General features: G+C 38.6%; 2 protein-coding genes across 3 annotated transcripts; both read right to left on the bottom strand.

The window, feature by feature from the left end:
* Window positions 1-4288: 4288 nt before the first annotated feature.
* si:ch211-171h4.3 (serine/threonine-protein kinase SBK2) lies at window positions 4289-10360 on the bottom strand. The gene is made up of 5 exons (XM_063898598.1): window positions 10130-10360; window positions 6972-7116; window positions 6676-6878; window positions 6359-6520; window positions 4289-5956 (listed from the first exon to the last, which is right to left on the bottom strand). The coding sequence occupies exons 1-5, from the start codon at window positions 10133-10135 to the stop codon at window positions 5318-5320; spliced, it is 1155 nt and encodes a 384-aa protein (XP_063754668.1). The 5' UTR covers window positions 10136-10360; the 3' UTR covers window positions 4289-5317.
* A 3635-nt stretch (window positions 10361-13995) lies between these two features.
* Window positions 13996-21977, bottom strand: il11b (interleukin 11b). 2 transcript variants are annotated; one of them, XM_063899775.1, is made up of 5 exons: window positions 21875-21977; window positions 16003-16166; window positions 15709-15804; window positions 15441-15608; window positions 13996-15194 (listed from the first exon to the last, which is right to left on the bottom strand). In XM_063899775.1, exons 2-5 carry the CDS (start codon window positions 16066-16068, stop codon window positions 15024-15026), a joined length of 501 nt encoding a protein of 166 aa, XP_063755845.1. In that variant the 5' UTR covers window positions 16069-16166; window positions 21875-21977; the 3' UTR covers window positions 13996-15023. The 2 variants fall into 2 exon arrangements, with proteins under 2 accessions (XP_063755845.1, XP_063755844.1); XM_063899774.1 differs by lacking the exon at window positions 21875-21977 and adding an exon at window positions 20567-20628.
* Between the last annotated feature and the right edge of the window lie 3026 nt (window positions 21978-25003).

Raw genomic sequence — 25003 nt, 5'->3', positions numbered from 1 at the left:
ACTTGTTTTCCCCTTTTTTTATTTAGCATTGGTAACAATCCTGAGGGTGGTGCTCTAGGCCCAAGCCTCCAAAATAAGCTTTGGCAATCATTCATAGCTACTGAACTGAAGATTCACTGGTCATAATGAGGGGAGAGGATGATGAATTTAGACACAGTTGGTGTGACAAAAAGGCAGTGTTATTATAACCAATAGCAGTGATGTTTGAAACTATGAAAATGAAATACAATTTGTAATAAACTAGTTTTCTTTGAACCTATTTTATTTGAATAATCATGGCAAGTGGTTAAACTACTTCTTTTTTTTTTTTGGGCAGTATTTTCATTTCATGTAACTTTGAAATTCTCTATATTTCCGGGGGAAATTTGTATTACACTTTTCTCCACATACGTATAATCGCCACCTTTTAAATCCTGGTGTCAGTGTGTAATATAAATTGTATTAGTTGATATTATTATTTGAACTTTATAAAGTCGTTTAAAATAACTCTTAACATTAGGTCTTCCAAATGTGGTTGAAATTTGCTCTCTTACTTTTCCCACCTTTGAACTTGTTGATAATACTTTTGTACTTGTCTTTTGCTTGTAGGACTTTAACTGTGCTGGAGTATTTGATTTTCACATTGATTTATTGCCAATTTTACACACACAAAAAAAATACTGAAATACTATACTTTTCTGTGGAAGGGTGTTGTAAGAAAGAGGGAAAGTCATATTAGAAGAGTAATATTGCTTCAGGACATGACCTCATTGAGCAGTAGCTTTTAGCACTGCTGACAGACAGAAACAGAGACGGACAGACAGCTGGACGAACAGCCCGAGGCGACGAGAGGAAACCTCTGTGCTGAGCTTCCTCAGAGAACCCATCCATCTTCCTCTCGTTGTATGTCCCTTCTCTGAAGTCTTACATTTGAGTGTGTGAGCAGTGGTGAAAGTTATTTCAAGTATATTGACTGAGGAACAATTTTGAGGTATTTTTCTCTTCATTTGAGTGTTAAAATGTTCTGAATTGATATCAAAACCTAACTATAACCCTAGCCCACTATATTTTTTTCTTAATCCATAGAGTATAGAATATAATATAATGGTTAAAAATGATGTCCTCCTGCTGCTTTGTTAGAGGATATGTAATAATATTCAAATATTATCTTATAAATGATACAAATAAATCTCTACTCCAAAATACTACCACTTAAACATTTAAAGTATAGTATATAAAGCTGTTTATACTTTTTATTATTAAAAACTAATTTTCACTGAGTGTTTTTACAGGCATTGCTACTTTTACTTAAGTAAAAGATGTGAGTACTTCGAACTGTGCCTTCTTCTCTGTAAACCACACCCAGCAACAGATCACGCCAAAACACCACAACGTGTCATTTTGATGGATTCATTTGGTTTCTTGTAGCATAGTAATAGATTGTGTTTCCCTTTCCAGAGCACGTTCCCATCCATCACTATCAGTGTGTTGGACTCAGGTAGCAAGGCAGACAGACAGCAAGATGGCCGACACAGTACTAGATTATTTAGCTCACTAACTCGAATTATAGCATCACTTTCAAAGCTACGTACATCAGCACTTCACAAAACAAACAGACATCTTCATTTATCTTGGCTAAAGCTTGTGATAAGAAGAATTTAGAGCAGGTGCCCGGAGATAGTATCGCAGTTGGAAAACAACATTCCCATTACATATTCCAGAGATCCATTTTCCTCTTTCAGATCCAAAAAATGCTGCTCCTCTGCTAGGCGCCGGCAGAACCCCAAGTTCCTTTCAAGAATGGTGCTAAATGATGTGGTAGTACTAGCAGTTGCAGGACTCTCAGGAGAGTGGGTAAGTAATAAGTTGGTAGGTTCTCTTAGGTCCAGATTGAAATCTTTATATTTCTCAGGTTGCTATGAAAATTGGTACAGGCGTTCTTGGTCGCTAAAGGAAAAACCCCTAAACAAAGACATTGAATACGGTCAGGACATAGGTCATTTGGTTCAAAATGTGAAGACCGACAGTTGAGTTGTAAGGCCAAATAACACAAGGAGACATTTGGACCATGCAGGGGGTCTTGGGTTCAGTTCTCGGCTGGTTGGACCGTCTCTCCACACTATCACAGTAAAAAGAAGGCCTGTGTTGGCTATGGTAATGAAACCAAATGATTGCTACAACAAAGTTCAATGCTTTTCTGAAGGTTCAAACTCAAAGGCAAGATGAAAACCTGGTCTCATTTAGAGCGTAAAGACTCACTGATTTAATTTAATCATTACTGAGAGCCTTCTAACTCTCCTACCTCTGGAAAATGTGGACAATGAGTGTGTGATGTGGTTGTAAATATGGAGTATTGGAGACATACAGAAATAGTTGGATGCAGCTTTCCTATAGAAATATAAATACAGTATACATATACCTGGCAGAAGGGCCTCTGAAAAATATAATATTGATATTAACGCGAAACTATTATGATTTTTTCTCTGTATCCACTAATCATACAATGTGACACACTCTAAACTGCAAACTAAATGCAATAACTTGTATTTCTCATGGTTCCTGCAGCAGGTAAAGGCATCACAGTAGTTAGTAATAAAAACGTCTACTCTGCAGGTATGGGATAACATTATGCACGCTTTTAAACGTGTCGATTCTACTCTGGACAAATATAACTCTATCACCATATCTCTTATGTGGCATTTCGTAATGTCTGCATTTATTTATTTATTACCGCGTTAAATTTATGTATTTATAATCTACCCTCTTGTCAGCCTCTATAAATTCTTTTCTCACTTTCTCACTGACTCTCTGGCAAGATAAACACACACACAGTTACACTTGCTGTTACACAACCCTGGTACTTAATACAGGCATAGCGTTAATGCAACATATCAGGTGAAATGTCAGGACTGGAATTGTTCACAGGCCAGCAATTCATCCCCCCACAACCGGGGCCCCTTGAACCTGCTCCTTAACTGTGATACGATAATCAAACTGTCTCACTTTAACAAGCTTGCTAATTCATGAGTATGAGCTCAGGGTTGGTTTGTGAGAAAACTTGGAGTCGTTCCTCCTTACAGATGATCTCTTTATCTCAATTCCACTTTAATATGATCCACAAGAGATCTGTCTTTTGGCACTGAATGCTGGAGTGATTCAAGAGCCGCTAGGATCAAGGGAGGGTAAGGGAAAGGACAAGGGTTAGAGTAGCTTCAACTTTTCCAGGGAAATCTGAACCAACACCTTGACAGGATGATTAAGATGGAAAAGTATGTCCGTGTTTGTGTGTGTAAGGAGGGTCCATGGGCAGAGGGTCAGTGTGTGGGAATATGTGAATGTCTGATCACTTCTGAATCCAATCTAATCTAAATCCTCCATTAAGAAACAGAGCAAAGAGGTATTACTGGGAATCAACAAAGTTGCATACACAAGCTAGCATGCTGTTACAATTATGCATACAAGAACGTATCAAACATTGGCCTAAAGGGTGCAGAAATGTAAAGAACATGAACTTTTAAACAATGAAATACCTATTCTTTATTTATTACAAAAATCCATGGACTCCATGGTCTGCAGATTTGATCTAAATACTGTGAATAGAATTATTACATATGCCTTTATTATGATCTAGGTTGAAATGTTGCATAATTAATCCATTGAAAATGCCCTGATATAGCAGGGACCAACAAACAACATAAGGTTGTTCCTCAAGACAGCTGATCATGTCTACATTTTAGCCAAAATAAATAGAATCAAGGCAAATATAACGGGGCATTACTTTCATATCAACGGATCTGATGATCTATTCTTCATAATGAATTACCTGCATTGTATATAAAGTACTTCCCAAATTGAAATGTTTATCCAGTGCCGCTGTCTGTTTGTTTTTCGTTATAAAGTACTGTTTCCAGATCTGTGTCAGACGTCAATGTGGTTCACTGTGTGTTAAAATCACTGCAGTAGGGATTCGTCTGATTGTATTTGCATGTGAAACAGTGTGTCCCGTGTGTGACTTGGCTACTCTGCAAGGCTAAGGGGTTTGAGCCGAGAGCTGAGTGTTGAAAGGTTATAGTGTCAAATTTACGACAGCGGATCTATTTTTGAAAACATCTGGGGAAGCTCTCCAGATGGTCTTCACTGTGTGTGGAGGCTTGTTCGTGTGTGCATGTGAGCTATTTGCATTGGTGTATAATCTTACCAGTATAATATTGAGATATGACCATACCACTTTGCCGTCATGGTTTATAAGGTCAACATACATATTTAAAAAACGATTGTGTTGCATAACAGATGCAGAGGGGAGTCTTGATTAGGAATAATTAAATCATGGGTTGATTTATTTTGTCATCAAACTCTTCACTAGTTTTCAATAGAGACTTTGGCAATATTGCATTAACATTTTATTTTATAGACTTTATATTTCTGTTACATAGTGCTCGAACATATTTAAACATTGAATGAATCACACACTTGAATTGTTATAAGTGTAGCATACAAAGTAGAAGAATAAGTGATTTTTAGTTATGTTCAAAGTGCTACAGCTAACATACAAGAACGTGAGTAAGCTAAAAGCTGCTAAGCATCCACCGTGTTTACAGTACGTCTGAACAGTACACAGGCAACTGAAATATATACATGCATCACATACGTATCTTCTTTCATAAAGTGCCATTATAGAAGTTAATATTTACTTTTATTTGTGCCCTTTAGAAAACGTTTTAAAGCTTTGAAGCTCGATCAAAGTCTTTTTGGTTTCTGCACAACACCTCTCATTCTGCTGCTGACGTGTTTACGGCTATATACATTTCATAGCCTACTATCATGAACACGCTAAAAAGTTTAAATGTATATATAGATGTGGTGTGCTTAAGATGGTGTCTTTTACGAGGACCTAATGTCATTACAGCATAACAGAACAAGTCAACAGTAATAATTCCCAGACTGTATTTGCCGCTGTTCCTCATTTTACTCTGACATTAATAATAAAGGTTTTTAGGCTAAAGAAACGGTTCTAATTCTAAGTGCCATCACAAGTTGCTCTCAAAACTTCAGAGAGTTTAGAATGATTATGTTTTTTGTGTTATCAAAAGTTTAAATTAAAAATAATTTACAGTCACAAAAAACAATGGAAAGCAGCAATGATCAGTGTTTTGAGAAACAGTGTTTGTAAGTTATTGCACAATAGCCTATGACACAATATAAAATAGAATTGCTATGCTTAATAATACCCTTCAGGTTGGATAAATTAAGCTTTAACGTCACGTATCCTGCATACACCATATGTTATTTAAAAGGATTTTACTTCATTATTTACCAGCATTCTCATTATTATGACTCCTTATCTCTCTTCTTTCCCCTCCATCTCTTTCATGTTCCTGATTGGTCCTTTCCCTGGGCTCTTCTTCCTCTCCTCCTCCAGCCTCACCCTTTCCTTCTCCATCACCCAGTCCCCACCAAGATAATTCATCGCAATCTCAGGCTGACCTCGAAACCCTGGCCTGGGGTCTAGAAACGACTGGAAGAAGCAGCAGGCCAGCGGGGTGAAACATGCAAACTGGGCCGCAACTGGAGGTCGGTCTTTCTTTTCAAGTTCTGCCCCGTATAAATCAATGACTTCCTGTGCACTCTCCCCTTGTGGCTCTGCCCATACGTCCAGTAAATCATTGGGTCCCTCTAATCTGTCAAACCATTCCCTAAACTTCAGATATGAGCCGCAATCGCTGGCTGTTTCAGCCCAGGGATGACTGCCGGTGAGCATGGCGTAGGTCAGGATCCCCAGCGCCCAGCTGTCCATGCTGGGCTCCACCGAAACCCAAACTCTTTCATTCTTTTTCTTCTCTTCATCCTTCTTAACGGCATCACTCCCGTCACTAATGCTCCCCCAGCTATCCTCATTGCCACGAGCGATTTCAGCCTCAGGGGTGCAGTAAGGAGAGCTGTACCAGACCTCCGGGACCCTGGTGCCTGTGGCCTTCACCTGGTGGAGAATATTCATTCATTTGACCATACTACTATAGCCAATTGGTGACCACAGAGAGATATGTAAAAATACAGTAAATAAAATTTCATCAAAAAAAGGTTACAAGCTACCTGAAATTGATTAAAATTTAAACCTCAAAATGTTTTTGATATATATATATGTATGTTTCAAAAACAATAATAACATGGTTTGTCCAAGACTTTCAGGGAGACCCCCTTCAGGCTGCTCTGTCACTGAGTCATGGCGTTCTTTCACCTAAGCTTGGTCAGTGGGCGTTAACTTCTAAATACCAACGCAAAAGGCACCATTTAGCATCTTTAATAGACACACCAAGCTTTCCCTGTCAATAATGGAACGTTTCGTAATGCAGTAAGAGTAATGTATAAGTTCTATACCAACCATGCCAAAGTCTCCAAGTTTGACCCAGCGGCAGGCGGAGTCGCAGAGAAAGACGTTCTCTGGTTTGACATCCCGGTGAACAAAGCCAAGTGAGTGCAGGTGGGATAGAGCCCCACACAGCTGGGACACCACCCGCTGACAGCAGTCCTCCTCCATACCAACCTGGTGAGGAAAATGGGTTGGGGATGTTGGAAGGAGATGAATGTGTAATCTGATTCCACCCTTTCAACAAATACTAGAAAACTGAACAGGTCCAACCTAATACATACAATACTATTCATACACCACATGACAGCCCTGTTGAAATCAGCATATACCTCAGGCAAGATGACATCGTAGAGATCACCAAAAAGGCTTGCTTGCTGAGCAAAGACGTAGTGTGACGGTGTGGAGTAGGCGATTCCCAGCGCTCTGGTCAGGGATGGGTGAGTGCAGAACGACAGAGAGAGGTTGTACTCCCTCAGGAAAGAGAAAAGAGATGTGGACTCACGAGGGAAGAACTTCAGAGCCATCGGTGTACCTGGAAGACAAACAGGGAAGTAAATATTAAGTGAGTAAATAGTTTTGTTTTTTTTAGTTTCATGGCAAAAATGAACATTATATTCCACATTACCGTTCTGCTTGTGTACAGCTAGCATAACTTTGCCATACGAGCCTTCACCCAGGAGTTTTAGGACCTTAAAGTGCTCAGATGTGTCCATCGGTGTCAAAGACTGAACAGAGAGATGACACATCTCATCCAGAAGCTTTGTAGCAGCCTGGAAATGCACAGAACCAAAGACAACAATCAATGTGTTTGTTTGCAGCAGGGATGGGCTCAGAGTTAGTGTTAGGGTAGTTGACAGGCTATCTAACCTGAAAGGTCCGGAAGACATTCTGATCAGATGAGGTGTACTAATCACAACATTATTCCAATTGTAAAGAACTTTGACTGAAGTAAACTAGCTAAATTGATTGAATTATGCTCACCTCCCATATAAAGCTATATCCAGCAGACGGAAAAGGAAGTCTTTGTCAGAATATTTTCTGGCTACACCCCCTAAAAATGTGGCTGTGGCCTCCAAAGGATACTATCCTCAGATACTGATACATACCGGCATTGTGAAAGAAATAAAGGAGGGAGAAGGATGAGGTTGCGATAGATAGATGTGTCAAAAAACACTTTCTTTACTTAACATGCAACACTTCAAAGGTTGTTTTCCCTGGAAATTACACTGAAAAAACCTAGCATGAAAATGCAAGCGGAAAAGGATTTCCTGGTATGAAATCAAAATCCCTCAGTGACAATAGGCCTTTGACTTTTGACAATCCTCTTTAAAAGTTTTTTGAAATGTCACAAGTGCATAAATCAGCTAAATAACCTTGTTAAACCAGAAGTCTACACTTAACCTGAATAACCATAACATTAAATGCTTCTTTTCAGAGTGGAGTACCTTGCAGCTCTTTGGAATGTAACACGTAACCGGAGATGAGCTATGCGTATTAACATGTCTGTTAATAGCCTCATGAAATCCTGTCACACACAGACACACTGATCTTTGTTTTGTCTGGTTGTACGTCGATGTTTCCACCACAGCTGCCACACTTGGGTCCAGGCTTGGCTTTGGTGTCACCTCACATCCAGACATGGGGCAGCTCATTACAGCTCATTAAAGGACAGTTCAGAGCTGTGAATGTGCATGAATGAATTCCAGACTGAGGCATCCTTCACACTAAATAACAGACACAAACACTTGCAACATGTACTTGGACTCATTTTGTGATTAAATGTTTTCCAGCTTGTAATTTAAAACCTGCATATACAAGGGTTTAAGATGCAAGCCATTTCTGATAAGTTGGTCAAACTGAAATCAGCATCAACTGAAACAGCAGCCAGAGATGTATTTAACTAAGATCTTTAAAGAAGATAAACCCTTTTTTTTTTCTTTCAACTTGCTATGACCGTGCAGCATATACTATATTGTTATGTTAGGCGCATGTCTGATGCATGTGTGAATACACTTTGTGTGGGTGGTCTCACAGGAAACTGAACTGTGACCCTCGCTGTTTTGGCTGGGCTCTTATTACTGAGCTATTCAGGTATGTCTGAGAGAAATGTGTTGAACACTTGAGGTCAACATCAAACAAACTGGCCATTCTTTCTTGTTTTATCACTTTTTATAACTGTATCACTTTATTGTGAATTACAGTAGCGATTACAAACATTTGTTTGAATATTCGTCAATTGAAGCATCAATATGTATCTTATCATAGTTAATCTGTTGAACGGAAAGTACAGTTTCATGATTTGATACTTGTATGAAATAATTTAAAACAGTATAAGGATTACATTAAATCTTTAAACCACTGACATGTTGTGGATCAAATGTACATTCCCAATGGTGACACCCAAATTGGTTACAATATATTTCTCGTATAACAAAATGCTTTTATTTTGAGAAGTAGTTGAAAAAACTCTTAACCCTTAAAAAAAAAACTCCCCAAAGTGTGAAAACTTTTTTTTTTCTGTGAAGATAATAATGAAGCAGAAGCTTCCAGCCCATAAGTTGAATCATTTGCACCATTGTGCTGAAGCTGGGTATACAGAACACAGCCAGACATTGCAGAGGATTAGGGGGTTAGAGTGAAACCAGCAAGCATCCGACAGACTCAAGGCTGCTCGGGTTTGGACGAGTGTCAAAAGAGGTGACGCCTGTCTTCAAAAACTTCTTCGTCAGATGGCGCGTTACGTCAGAGATTCATTTCCTCTACCTAGAAATGGATCTCTGTGGATTAAGTGTGATGGGTGATAACATCATTGGCTTGAGGTCTAGTGAGTAGTAGTAGTAGTAGTAGTAGTAACAAACATTTTGTAATAGTGACTGAAAAAATAGTTGAGCTTCATAGGAACATGCTGCTTTCCTTTCACTCTTGGTGCATTTAGAACAATTATTTTACAATACTTGTTCAATCATCATGTAGGTAGATTATGTAAATGAAAAAATATATATAACCAAATATTTAAGTTTTTTACGAGCTAAAAATAAACGACAATCCGTGTATGAATGTTCATGTGGTATATTTTGTGTTATTGATTTAGGATCTCATAACACAAAAAACATCCTTGATAAATATTATTCCACGAGTTTACTTTGTTCCTGTCTAATTTCAATTTAGCTCACACTATATTGAAGCAACTTGCAAAAGGAAGCCTACAATCATATTCCAGTTTTTAGGTGAAGCAAAGCAGTGCAAATTTTGTCAAATTCTACAAGATTGAACTTGTATCAAATTGACATTGTGGGGCAGATACACATTTAATGATAGAATGTATTGTTGTAATAAAATAAAATATTGAGTCCTATAACTACAGACATTGATGATGATTATTTAAAAACGTTCCTAATTTATAAATACATTTACAATCCATTCCACATAAATCAAATTATAATCAAATATGATCAAAGTATGCTCCACATATAAAAGACATCCTACACCTGATGATTAATCATGATTTAAATTAATATACATTTATTTATCTCTAATGTAATTCTAGTGGTGTATCATCATGCAGATAGCTCTGCTTGTATTTGTCTAGCTTATGACAGATCAGTCTCTAATATTTCTGCTTTGCAAACAATAACGTAAGTTTAGTTTACCTTTAACATGGGGGTGCAAAGCTTTGAGCACCACAAATAAAATTCCATTCACCTCACATCCACCAAAGTGTTCAAACATGGAAGAAGACTGATGTTCCAGAGCAGTGAGCAAACCGATTCAGTTTTTACTTACTGTCATTTTGCAGCCGTGGTTCAGTTCAGCACCGGTGACCTTCAGTTAGATTTCTGTACAGCATAAATAATCTTCATTTAGCAGGTGCACCTGTCAAATGTCCCATGGGTCCTCATCTGTTCGCTGTTCTTTCCACCTTAAGTATAAAACGGTAGGAGTCTTAGTGTGCAGAAGAAAAATTTGGTTGTCTGTGGAAGAACTGTGCACACTGTCCGGCAAGCTTGCCAATGGCTTTGCTGTCTGCTGCAGCTGCAACTTTTATCCCAAAGTGATCTGTCCTCACCTCCACTCCTCCCTCCTGTCCTCCCTCTGGGTCCTGGAGAGTGTCCTGCATGTGTTTCAGTGTGTGTGTGTGTGTGTGTGTGTGTGTGTGTGTGTGTGTGTGTGTGTGTGTGTGTGTGTGTGTGTGTGTGTGTGTGTGTGTGTGTGTGTGTGTGTGTGTGTGTGTGTGTGTGTGTGTGTGTGAATGTGTGAGTGTGTGTGTGAGTTGTTCTACTTTCCATCCCTCATTTGAGCATTAACTTCTTTCTTTACCTCACCCTGTGTGTGCTCTGTTGAGGGGAGTAACTCTTGACTGGGAGTGTGCTTGAGCACAAAATTGTGTGTTTGTGTGTGTGTTTTTGAAATATACAGTATGCAACCCAATCCAAACTTTAATAGTATACAAATCCTTAAACACCATTTCATCTCACATTAGACCTACTCCTAACTCTAACCATGAAGACCCTCTTATACAGTATGTAAAAAAACAAAGAAGTGCAATATACTGTATATCGGAAGAGACCTTTTCCTTTTTGAGATTTCTTTTCTGATGCTTTTATCACACGGACATCATTTGTCTATGAATCACGGTTAAAAATGTAACTGTTTTTGAATGTAACAACACCATGGTTGAGGTTTGGTTGGTTAAGGCACAAAAACAACTTAAGGTTTAGAGCAACTTTGTGGTTAGGGTAAAAATGACTAACCTACTCTGTTACGATTAGGAGAGCGTTGTCAACGTGGTTTTATTGCCTATAACACATCATAGATTTACTTTCGATGGCACAAATTCTAGTGAAACCCCCCCACCCCCCCAACCACCACTAGAAGAGTCTGTGGAGAGTGCAGACTGCCTTGGCCATTGCCCTACCTCACCAACAAAACAAAACAAAAGAATAATACATGCGCTTGAAAAATGTAATTGGTTCTCCAAAAATAAATGGACCCGACTTTCTATAAAATCAAGTGTTTTTTTCTTTAGTTCTCATCACATTAACAAATATATCAAACCTTACACTTAGCTTCACTGGCATAGGTAATTATACAAAAATCTCTGTGAAAAATACATTGTTATTTAGAGGAACTCTGATCAGAACAGCTAAATCATTTCACCCTGTGTCTGTCTTCACACTCTTTGGTGTAGAATATCTCCTACTTAGCTGTGGTTTGACAACAAGCTGCAGGAAACACTGTCCTCAGGCAGTAGATCGAAGTACAATTCAAAGTGTTTGCCTGGGAAAATATGTTGAGACGGGCATCCAGACAATATTTAGCAGTTGATCGGACAATCAACACATCTCTGTATTGCCTCTCTGCATACAAAGCTTGTTTTCCCTCTCTATTTACAGTAAAAGAATGTTCCCCTACTCAGACCCCATGTGGTTTGCAGATGAAACTCTCAGCTGCTACCAGTAACCGCAGTCCGTGCAACTGCAGGATCACTCAGACTTTCCCGGGAGGCCAGCGTTGGTTACAGCGAAAGTCCGTCTGTGTGTGAGATCATCTGTCTGCCACATGTCAACACGCTGACATTATGCAAGTCACTTTGTGTAACTCCATGTGGCTCACACACGGCACAGCTGAACGGCAGTGTTCGGCCTTGTGTGGAGGCTTTTAACCTCAGTGATTTACGAGTGTTTGCACTGCAGCTGCAGATGTGGAGCATTAGTAATAATGTAACGTTTGTGTTTGAGAGGCAGCTGCTCAGGCTGAAAGTGTCAGTAAAGCTTTGTTTTATGGGATTGTTATTGCCCTATAATCACATGAAAGCAGAGACCCGTCATTATGTTCCCATACAACTTTTTGCATTCTCCATTAGGCCTACATTCTGAGGGAAGCGTTTTTTCTTTCTCAACACTTGGGTTACAGCTTTAAACAAGTAGTCACTGCTTTAAACTGAAACCAAACAAAAGAAGAACTTCACAGCAGCAATGACAAGGCAGTTTTGTTGTATGGGAACACAGTTTGTATGAGATCATGCTAAAATGTAGATAAAGACGCAGTTATCTAGATCTAGGTTTAAAGCTGATTTTTTAATTCCAGATGGCTTTAAAATAAAGTACTGCTAAGTAAAAAATAAATAATTAATTTATTGTTGGATAAGATTTTGTATATGTTGGACTTGACTATGCATCAGATATTTTCTTTTTTTTCGAAGTAAAAGTATTAAATATCTGGACTTGGGATCTTTTTGTTTCTGTTTGACTTGCATTATATGACACGTCAGCTGTTAGGGCATGGTAATGTTTTCACTGGAAAGTGTGCGGGCCATTCGATTCGCAAGGCAGTGACTGCTCTCATCTATAGTGGGTGTTTGTCTCGCTTGATTTCCCCTCCTTGGTTGTCCCTCCCCTTGACCTGATTAACTGCCCCGCCCTTATTGTTTACACCTGTGTTCACCTTGTGTATTTAAGCTGTGTTTGTCTCTGTGTCCAGTGCCAGATCGTTTTGAGTTGCCACCACGCTAGGGTGCGTATGCTTAGAATTTTGTGACTATGGAATATTACCTCTAGTAAAAAACCTTTTTTTGGAAACTCCTTTTGTGTCGAGTCGCGCATTTGGGTTTTATCATTTTATTGTGCCCCAGATGTAACAGTGTTAGGCCTAATGTTTACAAGCTGTTGAAATGCAAAACAAATTCATAACAACACAAACTGAGAAAACACAACAAGAAATACATTTTAAAAAGTGTATTTATTTTGGGGGGACACGATAGACATCAAAAAAACCTCTGACTAACATCTCCCTCTGCATGCTGTTTTGTATCAAAGGTCAGTGGGGCTTCACTTTACGACCATTATCTCTCCCTAATCTAACCCAAAGACTTATAACTGTCTAAATGTTAAACATCATTGTGGCTTATTTCTTGGTAATGGTTGCTTGCACCAAATGCTATTTTGTGGCTTTCTTCACAGAAGGCATTTTGTTACAGCACAGAAAAAGAACAGGTAAAAATAATTTAGTCTGAATTTGTGTTCCTGCATGCTGGCTAACAGTCAATCTCTCATGGCTTAATGGGACTCCTGTAGAACAGGTTAGGTTTCTTTAACAGAAACAAATCCTGTTTCTCCCTTCAGGTTAGGAAACACTTGATCTCTGCAACATTTTTACCGGTATTGGACTATGGCAGGGGTGTCCAAACTATGGCCTGGGGGCCAAATGCGGCCCGTGGCCCACTTTTAATTGGCCCGAGAAAATGATAATGCTGAAGTGGTCTCTTCCTTTTTACATATACCTTGTATATGTGTAAAAAACACAATGTAAATGGCCTATGCTCCTATGATTTTATACAGATGTTAGAAAAAGCTTAGAAAAAAGCTTTTAAATGTTCTGCCCTCCTGCCTGGAAAAATGTACAGAAGGAGTTGAAACAATCAGATGTAATCACTATGTGGGAGTTTTAAAGGACAAAGAACTAAATACTCTTGGTCATTCTGTTTGCTCTCATATCCCCAAACGGAAGTTGTCTTAAAATTGTGCCAGTTAAATGCTTTTAACAGTTTCAAGCTCAAAACTATTCAGGTTTTGGATAAAGTCCTTGAGGAAGTGAGTGTATAGAGTGATGAATAAACGAAGTACAGAAAATTACCATGGAGTAGTCAGATCGCTGTTTCAAGTGTAAAACTTTATTGAAGACTAAACTTACAAAAAGAAAACATACAAAATGTATAAATAATAATGTCATACGATTAATTAGTCTGACAATACTTTATTAATAATATTATTAAATAATACATAATAGATAACCAATAGACAAAAGTCAGATGCCTGCATCTTACGATGTCATTTAATATAAAAAGCTTATAAATAGCAGACTAAATAGATTAAAAAACAACAGTATAAAAATATTAATTTTTTCACAATTTTTCTCTGCATTCATTTCATTGAGTAGACCAACATTTAGCAGGCACTGTGAATGTAAACAGTCTCAAAGGGCCACAGGAGTGCCCTGCACAGTGCTTTAGTAGGGCACATTTTAAACAGAAACATGTACAACGAAACATACTCATACTTTCTTAAAAACATACATTCTGTTTTACAGCTGAATTGCAGAACTCAACATGTAGCTACATTGGCATCAAAACAGTTTTAACCCTGCGACTATATGACTCCTGGAAAACTTAGATTTTGGACTAATTACAATTTTGACGAAGTGGTGGAGTAAAAGATCATTAAAGCGAAACAAATCCCCTTGAGAGGTAAGTGAATTCTAAATGTCATGGCATGGATATCTTTAAAAACCGCATGTGTAAACCTAATGGTGGGATTTTAGTTTGATGGAAAGGTCTCAGTCAATGAATTGCCATCATCACTAAAGCCAATAGGATTTATCTTGTGAATGTATGTATCACATTTGTGCCAAACCATCCTGTGGACATGGAAATATTTCACTGGATAGGTGGAATTTGATTCTACCGGAAAGTCAGAGGATCAAAAAAGTAATTTCAATGCATCCTCTAGGCACCATAACCATCTCTTGTAAATGCTAATTCAATACATTCAATAGTTGTTGAGATTTATAATTCTGGACCAAAGTTGGAAACCAACTGACTTGGCATTTTCATGTCTAAAATTCCTCACTGGATAAAAATCCTAGTAGTTAACAATGTTTGCATTTGCTTATGTGCTGAGGCTTAATGTCGAGAGCAACTGGATAGCCTCTGGAGAGTCAACAAAACCCTTTTTGACCAGTTGCAAAACATTTTTAGCCGTTTAGAGATCTCAACAGAGAACTGAAGCTCATCGAAGGGCGTGGAGACCTCAGGGAGGGAGGGAGACTCCAAAGGATGAACCTCTTCACTTAGCTAAAGACACACAAAAAAAGGATCAACGTTTAGAGGGTATGGCTGTGGCTTTGAAGTCAAACAACATACGATTAATTAGCCTTTAGGTATACACTTTGTACATCTTCATGGGAAATTCACCTTTTGACAACAAGAAGTAGCACCCCAGAGATCTGTTAAGATCATGTTTAAGTGAAACCCCCTTTTTTTTATGTTTGGGGTAAAAATAATCCCTGTATATGAATCAAAGCATGCTGCTCTTCTCACCTGGTGAAGAGAAGCATTCAGGAAGGAGGACAGCATCAGGAGGTGACTGCTAGCCTTCTTTACTTGCTGGGAGGACACACTGATGTTTTCTTTGGCTGTTTTCAACCAATCAACATGCAGCCTGAAGGACTGAGTGTATATGAACAACTGGGAGAGTGACTCATTCACCTGTGAAGACATTAAATAAAGATAGAGAGCCATTATAGACCTGCAACAAACAATCTTTCTATTCTCAACTGAAATGATTTCCATGATTCTAGTCCTTTACCTTCAGTGAGTCAAAATGAGCTGCAGTGAGATTAATGTCAGGAAGACCCCCCAGTCTGTTTTCCGAAACCTCCAAATGTTTGAGTACTTCACCTGTCTGTTTTGAGCATGATGGGAAATGAAGGTGGCTTTAGAAAATGACAATTTTTAAGAAAGAGCTTGTATCTTGAGCAAATGGAGAAAAAGACTTGGATAAAAGGAAATCAATTTATATATAAATAGCTTTGTGAGCATATATAAGATCAATTTAAATATCAATTAATTAGCTGGTTGAGGGAGTATAGAGAAATCTTACCAAGTCATGGAACTCTCCGGATGATTTTGCCAAGGTTTCCACCTGATGGATCATTGATCTTAACATGCTACACAGAGGAGAGCGAGAGGTGGGATATGATGATGAATGGACAAACAGCTCAGCCAATAGCAGCAGGTGGAGAAGACAAGGGGTGAAGTCGATTACTGAAAAGACAAGATTATATACATTTTTAAAACTGCTAGTGACATGTTCCTGTTTTTGTATTTCTTATGATCGTAGTGTTTCTTTTCTGCAAAAGTAATGTTCGTCACGGTCGGATACTGACTGCAGTTGAGACTGTAGCATCTCGCAACCACAAAGCTGCATGAAAACACATTTTTATTACTAACCTAAATCTAGAAAACCATGCACATGTCAACACAAGATGATTCCAGATGTCAGAAACATTCCATTTGATCATCAGAAATGCGTTGCATTGGGTTGCCCAGACATTTATAAACCCTGATGCAGCAGTTCAGATTCAAAGCTCTGCGGATGTGAATAGAGGTTTATAGGTCAGAGGATGATTTACTGTTAGCAAATTCAGTGGTCGCATGTGTGTAAATGGGCGACTTGGAAACCGAGATTACTGCAGACTGATCATTTGTATTTCCGAGCAACAGTGTCATGTGGTGTTGAGAATAATTAGGTCAGCAAAAATGGCAGCATTCATTTGCTTTTCTAAAAGTTTGCATTGATCTACACATATGTTCACATTAATTCTACTAAAGAGGTCCAATATGGGTGGATGGGTATACTTTATTTCTGTGTTTTTTGCATCGTGATTACCCTAAGTCGCATAATCACTCGACTTGTACCTCTGTTTTGGTCTCCATGGACTCTTTTTTGAATTTTTTCTCTGTAAAAACATTCCTTCTGCTGCTATAAATGGTGAATGGAGCAGAGGTTGCAGGCCATAAAACCCAAACAAAGAGGTGCAGGAAACTTTACCGATGATTCTGCAGGGGTTAATGAGAGAGAGAAACACCTTTTACAATACAACGTCATTTGACCCACAGGTGTGCAGACTTTTTGCTGTCAATGCGGCTCTCATGAATGAATGGTCCTCTGTGTCTGAATATTTACCCTTGTGTTTTTTTACAAAGAAAGTGTCATCCAGCTGTCTTCGCTCTGTCTTTTCAACCAGAGCTCTTTGAATTAATCTTAGAACGAATAATTCCCATTAATCCTCTGTGGTTTGTTTATCTTGGTCTCTGAGGCTTTCTTCATCAGGGAAGATCAAGGAAATAACACATCGATCAGGACAACTCATGTCTGTAAATCTATCCACGGGTCTGTGCAACTTCAGAAAACCCATTAGCCAGAGCTACAAAGGAATGAACTGTCTGTTGTTGTTAGATCAGGGTGAAGGAATGAGAGGTATGTTGTGGGTTTCTCGCCCCCCCCCCCCCTCCCCCCTGCCTGCTCTGGGCCTCCTGTTAGAAAAGGAGAGGGAAGCAGGCGCAGAGGTCTGACTCAGATCAATCTGTGCGATGACATCACCGGGCTGACGCCTCCGGCTGCACTCTTTAGAGGGAAAACATCCACTTTGAAATGAGTGTCTGAAAAGGTGCACTTTAAACACTTTTACTGCCATTCAGCTGCTCACCGCAATAACTTTAAGGTCAAAGGTCAATATGAGGAGACTCCAGTCCACCTGTGTACCAAAGACATTGTTTCTGGTACAAAAGATGAAGTAAAGTCTTTACACTTTTCCATATTTAAATGTTTTATCCTTGTGTCTATATGGGGTTTTTTTGCAGCCAATGTTTTTACCCAGTTCACCCAATACATCACAATCGACACAAGATCCACTAGTGACATCTCGTTCCATTATATTGAACAGAAGGCTGGCATTTCTACAGCTGAGATCTTAAAAATGTACAAACACCAAACAACACAAAATACTAAATATTTCTGATAGACAATAGCAGTAACTCACTTCAGCGTCACACAGTGAGTCTGTTATCTTTCAGGAAAAAATTACAAGCGGATTAAAAATAATTTTCATTCGTTAAAAAACTAAAAGTATCTGCAATATGGGCAAATATACTTTCTAACTTAATGTGAGGGACATTCACAAAAACCAACACAGTCCAGTTTGTCTGATTTTGTTGTGGTCGGCTCAGGGGAGGTGTTGCAAGGAAACATCTAGAAGAAAGACTTCAAACTACTCCTGAATTCTGCCTGATAACAATAAAAACTGCACCAATAGGATGGTTACTGCCTCCAAAGAGGAGCAACACTGAAAACACATAATCCCGTTAGAGCCCTAAGTGACCACAAACAGATGTTCGCTCAAAGCTGAAGCCTTTAGAACTGGCCAATGAAACAGACTCAGCTTACAAAATACCCAAATAAAAATCTAGTTTTGCCCAATCTCTCTACAACCAATAACAAGTCATTGTAAGTCAGCACTTATTAAAATGTTGGAATAGCTTCATCACGCTATTGGAAAACTACTGAAAAAGACATCAGCAAAAATCCTGTGTCATACTAGAAAAACATCTCCCGGCAGTACAGTCATGCAGTTGGCAGAATAAAAAGCTGTGACAGCATTACAGGTCAGAGCAGAACTGCTTAAGAAGCAGAGTCATTGGCGCTCTTTAATGTATCTATCAGACCATTTTGTCAGCACACGCACACTCACACTAAACATCAACACACCAATGTAGTGTCTCACACACTTCTACAGTTTCTGACGTATTTCGTGTCAGTCAGATTTCCTCAGCTGAGCCAGAACTTCTGATGACCTCCTGAAGGGATGTGACAGCATCGGGCAGGAAATGCCACACACACTTAACTTCCTCTGATACCAACAGAAAACAAAACTATTTAAAGGACTTTCATAGAACTGGAAAACCACACAAGTAATGATTGACATTTGAATAAAACATCATTGTGGGGAGCCACATTTTTATGTGTTTCAGATGAAAAATAGGATTGATTTCAAAGCAGTTGAGATACATTTGAAGTTTCACTGATCAACAGTTGTATTGTATACTCACTATGGATTAAATAGCCAGGGTACTTGAGCAGTAGTAGTTTGTAAGCATGTAACTGCTGCCCCCATTATTCTTAGTTCTACCCGTGAAGTTTGAAAGGACTGAAGTTTTTTGTTTATTTTGCTTGTGATAGGAAAATCTCTATTACGGCAAAATAAAAAAGATTACAATCCAAAATCCAGGCAGAGGGCAGCAGGGTCTCTGCAGATACAGGAACTGATAATATATAAAAGCATTACTTTTGTATGAATCTGTACACTGTTAAAGCCCAATCATTAAACATTGCAACTTTACTCAGAAGAATAAAACCTAAAATGTAAGCTATTTTATTTTATTCTAGAGAGAAATAAATCCTCAGCTCTGTCGATTAAGAAAATTGCGTTAAAAACATCTGTCCTTTTCCAGAAAATTGTCATTAATAATAATAAAGACACTTATTCAAAATCTGTTTAATGGGCTAAACTATGCAACTGCTATGTGTAGTTTCTCATGTTGCAGTGTTTCATTCCCTCTTACATCATCAAGGCTGACACAGATAGTGGGATATCAACAAGGAAGTGGAGACGTTCTGAGTTGCATTACCACCGTCAGCCACTGGGGCAAATTGTCACCAAACACTGACTCATATCCTAAGAGCATCAGTCCTAATACAGTGAGTGTGCAAATTACAATACAATAAGTGCCCTCATGATGCACAATGATGACATCACCGTCTGTCTACCTGACATTTACACACACTGTGTTTACTGGCGAGTCAGCATGTTTTACTAATTAGTAAGTAATCAACCAGTTGTTTTACACTTGATGAGAGTGCTATGTAATGTAAGCATCATCATAACACCAGGGACTGTGGCTGGAGACCTTCATTACTCAGTTACCACAAGCTTCACTTTCATTTTCATGGTGTCAAGAGGGGGGAAATTATTTGACCAATCACCACGTGAGAGAATCGTGAAAGCTCTGATTGGTCGGCCAAATCAGAGTGAGTAGTTCAGACTCCATGAACCCCTAATCTGACGCAAATAAAGAAAGAATTGTGTAAAAGTTTAACACAATCATACATTTGTATAACAAAATATTGCAACAATTAAGCTCAAAAATCTCAAAAATCTGATTGTTGACAAGTTCAAACTACTCAAGGGAAAGTCCCAGCACACACACACCCCCACACATAAGACCAGCCAATTACAGCCCTACCTGACACCAAACATTTTGGGAAGTTGAAATAAAACTCAATCACATTTGAACACTTTAAATTGCAGCTTACGTTGTGTTTCACACTCACCTGTTTATTCCTTCACTCATTAATTGTTTACCTGCACACCTTACTCATGCTAACCCATAGTAAGGGTGAAGAGCCCCCCTCCTCAACACACACACACACACACACACACACACACACACACACACACACACACACACACACACACACACACACACACACACACACACACACACACACACACACACACACACACACACACACACACACACACACACACACACACACACACACACTTCTATACACTCACTCTTTTAAAGTATCATAAACAACTTACATTTCATCTTTTCTTCTCTTAGTAGTAAACAAACCTTCTGAGTCCAGTGTGTGCACTGTACTTGTGTGTGTTTGTGTATGTGTGGACTAAATGTAAAAGTTCCCTTTTATAGGATAGCAGCATGACACATCACCTGAGTCATCAGCCATCGTCGCCATTCAACGCCCACGCTGGACAAGCCCCCCCCCCCCCCCCCTTTCCCCTCCACTAACCCCCCTCATCTGAAAAAAAAGTTTCAAATTTCTTTGTTGAGGTGATAAATCATGAATAAAATGAAAAGGAAGAATACAAAAAATACCAAATTGAGCAATTGACTCTCTTTCCTTCCCCCACTGATGCAGCCTGATGTCATCTCCTTCGTCTTGTGTTTGACTTCTCTTGTCTCTTGTTCACAAACACATGGAAGGTTAAAAATGCAGAACGTGACAAAAGAAAAAAAAAAGATTGACAATGAAACCTCTTCTATCTAATTTCCAAATTACTTCTCATGTTTGTGTCTTCCGGCTATTTTAGACAAGAGGAAACAGATCATGAATTTGAAGGAAAAATGGGAAACATGACATCCCAGCAACAGAGTCCATTTAAAATGAATGCAGGGAAGATGATAAAGTAAAGTAAACAAAGACCCCCTTCCTCCTTTCACAGTCAAGCCAAATGCATCCAACCACAGTGAATGTGCACTTGAACCCCAGCTGCACTTCTAACAATTTTGTGGTCAAACTGCGTCGCTCACAGTGTGGTGTCATTAATAAAATGTGTGAAACTAAGCTGGATAAAAGGAACTAAAACTTAATAAGACGGAAATAAAGCAGGCTCAAAGACATTACTTGCTTCTGTTTTTGATACCTAGCTGCGTATTTGCTCTTGTGGAATTTCTATTATTTCAAAGAACAGAAATGTTTTAAAAACGCTTTAAAATTGTATGACATCTTGGTTGGTCAGTATTCTTGCGAAAGAGGACAAAAGCAAGCAATTGCGTCAGTTATTAATCATTGTTGTCTGGAAATTGAGGTTACCTGAAATAATGCAGAGTTGAGATTTTAGTCTTCAAAGGTTTCTTGATGAATCAGGAATATACTGAACCTCATCTCTGTAGCACTGTGAATTTTCTGTGTCAACTATGTATCTGTATTAGTTAGATTGTGGTTAAAGGCTGTTTATGTTATATTTTCTAAGATGTAGCAAAATACGATGTTGAAACAATGTCAACATGTGAAAGTGATTGCTCGACCCTCTCAAAGCGTCTTTTTTAACCACAGCAGACAACTGGTTTGAATAATAAGCTGTAAAAAGTTTACTTCACATTACCTGCTCATCAGACAGACACAGCGTTCCCATCCCATTGTTCAGAAACCCCAAAATGGGTAGAATATCCCATTAGGGCTGAAAACTAACTTGTCCAATGGTCCGTTATTCTGAAAACAAATGCCCATTGCTCAGAAGGCACATTGCTCTGAAAATAAACGCTCTCCTTCAACAAACAGAAGTGCATGACAAATAATCATGTTGAATGACGGAAATGTGTGAAACTTAACCATGACATTAAACCCTAACCAATCCAGGCAACAAATGCAGCGAGTAATATAGCCAATCAGAAGCAGATTTGGATTGATCATGCCTTTGCATAGTAGCAGAGTAAGTATATTTGGGGAAAGGACCATCGGACAAATGGGCTTTCGGCCAATGGGAAATCCCCCGTTTAGCAGCTAAAGAGCAGGGTAATTCCGTCTGGAGATGGTGGAGACCAAAAAGAGAGCTCGTAGAGAGAAAATATTGAACAAAATAATTACTTAAAATGAATAATCAAGTTGCTCTGTATCTGCTGAAGGTGTTAGCCATCTTTAAAAGTGATGAAATGTCAACTTGTTTTAAAGTTAGTTATTGCAGGTTTCAATACAAGGGTACTTGTGGTACCATTTTGCTGATTAAAGCTTGTAACTTTCAGTGTTTTATCCTCTGAAAATATGTTTGATCACCAGTCTTAATGAGTAAAGCATTTAAAAAGTGATTTTTTTTTTTTTAATGAAATGTTTCAATAATTCCCCTGAAATATTCTTATCTGACTCAGACAGACGCAACTGTCAAGATTATACTAAGTATTTTTGTGGAAAGGAAGAGGGCACGACAAGATAACATAATTTAACTTGTTCCGGTCCAACCCACATAAAAAAAAACATGAATTGGTTGGTTACAGCCTCCTCGTGGCTCCACATATCACTGATCCTTTCATTTGTCATTATTTTGCAACTGAGGGACATTTAGACTTTGTTAATGTAAGTTTTAATCTTATTTAATAAAAAATCTGTAAAATATTTGTTTGGTCATTTCCACTCATATTAATTGGAAATGTTAAAAAAACAAAAACATGGGGATTGAAATGCACTCATGTGTTGAGTCATATACATTTCTCCCCCTGCCTGAAACTTCTCGTTTGGACTCCTTTGTTTACTTCCATGACAAAGTAACATCACTGCGTGACACTCGTGCTTCTATTGGCTAGCAATTCAACACATAGTGTGATAGGCTAAGGGGCGGGACATCCCTCACCAATCACAACAGAGCCGGCAAGCTAACCAATCATAGCAGACTTGGCTCTGTTTTCAGACGGAGGGTGAAAACAGGTGCAGCAGCACTGGCAGTATGAGAACAATAAAGACCATTTTGATCATTAAAGCATGGAGACATGTCACAATATTTACTTAATAAAATGAAAAGAAAATATAACAAATATAAATAAAAGTCATTATAGCCTATACTCACCAATATGTTTGATTATTTGTAAACAAAAATCCATCCTTCCGTTTGAAATGTATCCCTTTCTTTTCTCAAGAAGAGTTCAGTTCCAATAATAAGTCCTGTTCTTTCACCATGGAGGCTAATGCTGAAAGTCAAGTCTGTCCAGTCGTATTTTTGGCAAAAACCATCAAGGAGCTCTGTAACCCTGTACACTTGTTCATTAAGCTGTATATCCACTTGGGTTTCCCCAAAAGTTTTTAAAAGCACCGTGTCCAGCAGTCCTTTTGTGTTAAACAACTCAAGTATGCAAAACTTTTATGGCTCCAAACACCACGTTGAATTGCGAATATCAGGCATTCCCAGCAATACAGTTTGCAGTACTCCTCGGAGGCTGTGAGCCAAGGACACCACTCGCAGTTAGTGAATTGAAAGTGTTGGACAAACCCTTTCCCCGGCTGCAATAGGCTTGCTAGCTTCCCCAAATCAATTTCCCCCATCGCTGTCAGCCGTTGTGACAGCTTTAACATCAACAAGAAAATATTTGACCTTGTCCAGGTTGCTAACGACGCTACAGATGCTGTTTGCTAGCAGGTTGCTACCATGGATGTATCATAAAAATGGTTGCGACACATGTTAGTGTTTGCTGCGCTGACATCAATCAAAAGACGAGAAAATGCCCTCGTCATATTTGCCTGCTAGATGGCCCCGGTGTTGCAAACTCGAAATCTGATTGGTCAATGCAACAGTTTCATTGCCATTTATTTTAAGCTACAAGCGTTCACACTGTTGATTCTGGAAGCCTCAGGTTGATTTCTTTGACCCAGCAACACTTCTTAAATATGATTGGATAAAAGCTCCAAGATTAATAGCCATTACGGGACAAAGCGCAACGGAGAGCAACATCGAGAAAATATATTAAATGAAGAGAATAGACTATTAGAAATAATTTAATCCATATGAATAAAAAAACATATTAAAAGGTAAGTCAGTGATTCTGACGTTGTTTAGGCCAGCAGAGAACGCCTTTCTGGCCCTGAAGGCCCACCACTGCAGAAATGTCTTTTGGAGAGTGCAGACCTTTGCCAAGGAACATGTTGCATTCACATGTTTATTCAAAGGTTATATAGTTTATTACTCAAAATACTTTAACATCACTTGATGACTGTTTAGAATTTATTCTCCAAGTGGGGAAACACTTTTTGCAATTATATCGACAACGCATGAATGCAACTAACACGCCCTATTTCGAAATAGGTAAGTATAACTTCATCTGTGTATCTGCTCAGTGATTCAGATCAGACCAAATTTTAATGAGTTCTTAATCTGCCCATGCTTCATCATTCCACCAAGTTTCCTGAAAATGAGGTATGTTTTTTGAGTAATGATGTTAACAGACAAATAAACTGAGCCAAAAACATAACCCTTCCCTTAGATATTGCGTGTAAACTCATGAAATGTGTTCAATAATACATTTAATATTTCACAGATATATTCCATATGTAGATCTTGCAGTGGCACTCAACAGTTCAAACATGTTCTTATGTTAATTACAAAAATACAAATGATACGTTTCCTTTTTGCTGCTGCAACTTAAACTGAATTTTTGGAGGGATGGCCAAGTGAAACTTCTGTTTAATGGGTCAAGACTCACGCACTCAGTTTAAGTCTCTCTGGATGAAGTGTCAGCTTAAAAAAAGCTAA

This window comes from Eleginops maclovinus, chromosome 13 (assembly GCF_036324505.1).
Source record: "Eleginops maclovinus isolate JMC-PN-2008 ecotype Puerto Natales chromosome 13, JC_Emac_rtc_rv5, whole genome shotgun sequence".
In the NCBI taxonomy this organism is placed as follows: Eukaryota; Metazoa; Chordata; class Actinopteri; order Perciformes; family Eleginopidae; genus Eleginops; species Eleginops maclovinus.
Note: the sequence above shows the minus strand (reverse complement) of the source record. Positions and strands in the feature narration are given on the sequence as shown.

Excerpts from the sequence above, each read along its gene's own strand:
- si:ch211-171h4.3 (XM_063898598.1), bottom strand. Across the intron at positions 6,521-6,675 it reads ACGATGTCATCTTGCCTGAG|GTTGGTATGGAGGAGGACTG; the intron begins GTATATGCTGAT and ends TTTCCTCACCAG. Across the intron at positions 5,957-6,358 it reads AACTTGGAGACTTTGGCATG|GTGAAGGCCACAGGCACCAG; the intron begins GTTGGTATAGAA and ends ATTCTCCACCAG.
- il11b (XM_063899774.1), bottom strand. Across the intron at positions 15,609-15,708 it reads CTCATTTTGACTCACTGAAG|GTGAATGAGTCACTCTCCCA; the intron begins GTAAAGGACTAG and ends ATGTCTTCACAG. Across the intron at positions 15,195-15,440 it reads TGAATGCTTCTCTTCACCAG|CTAAGTGAAGAGGTTCATCC; the intron begins GTGAGAAGAGCA and ends GTGTGTCTTTAG.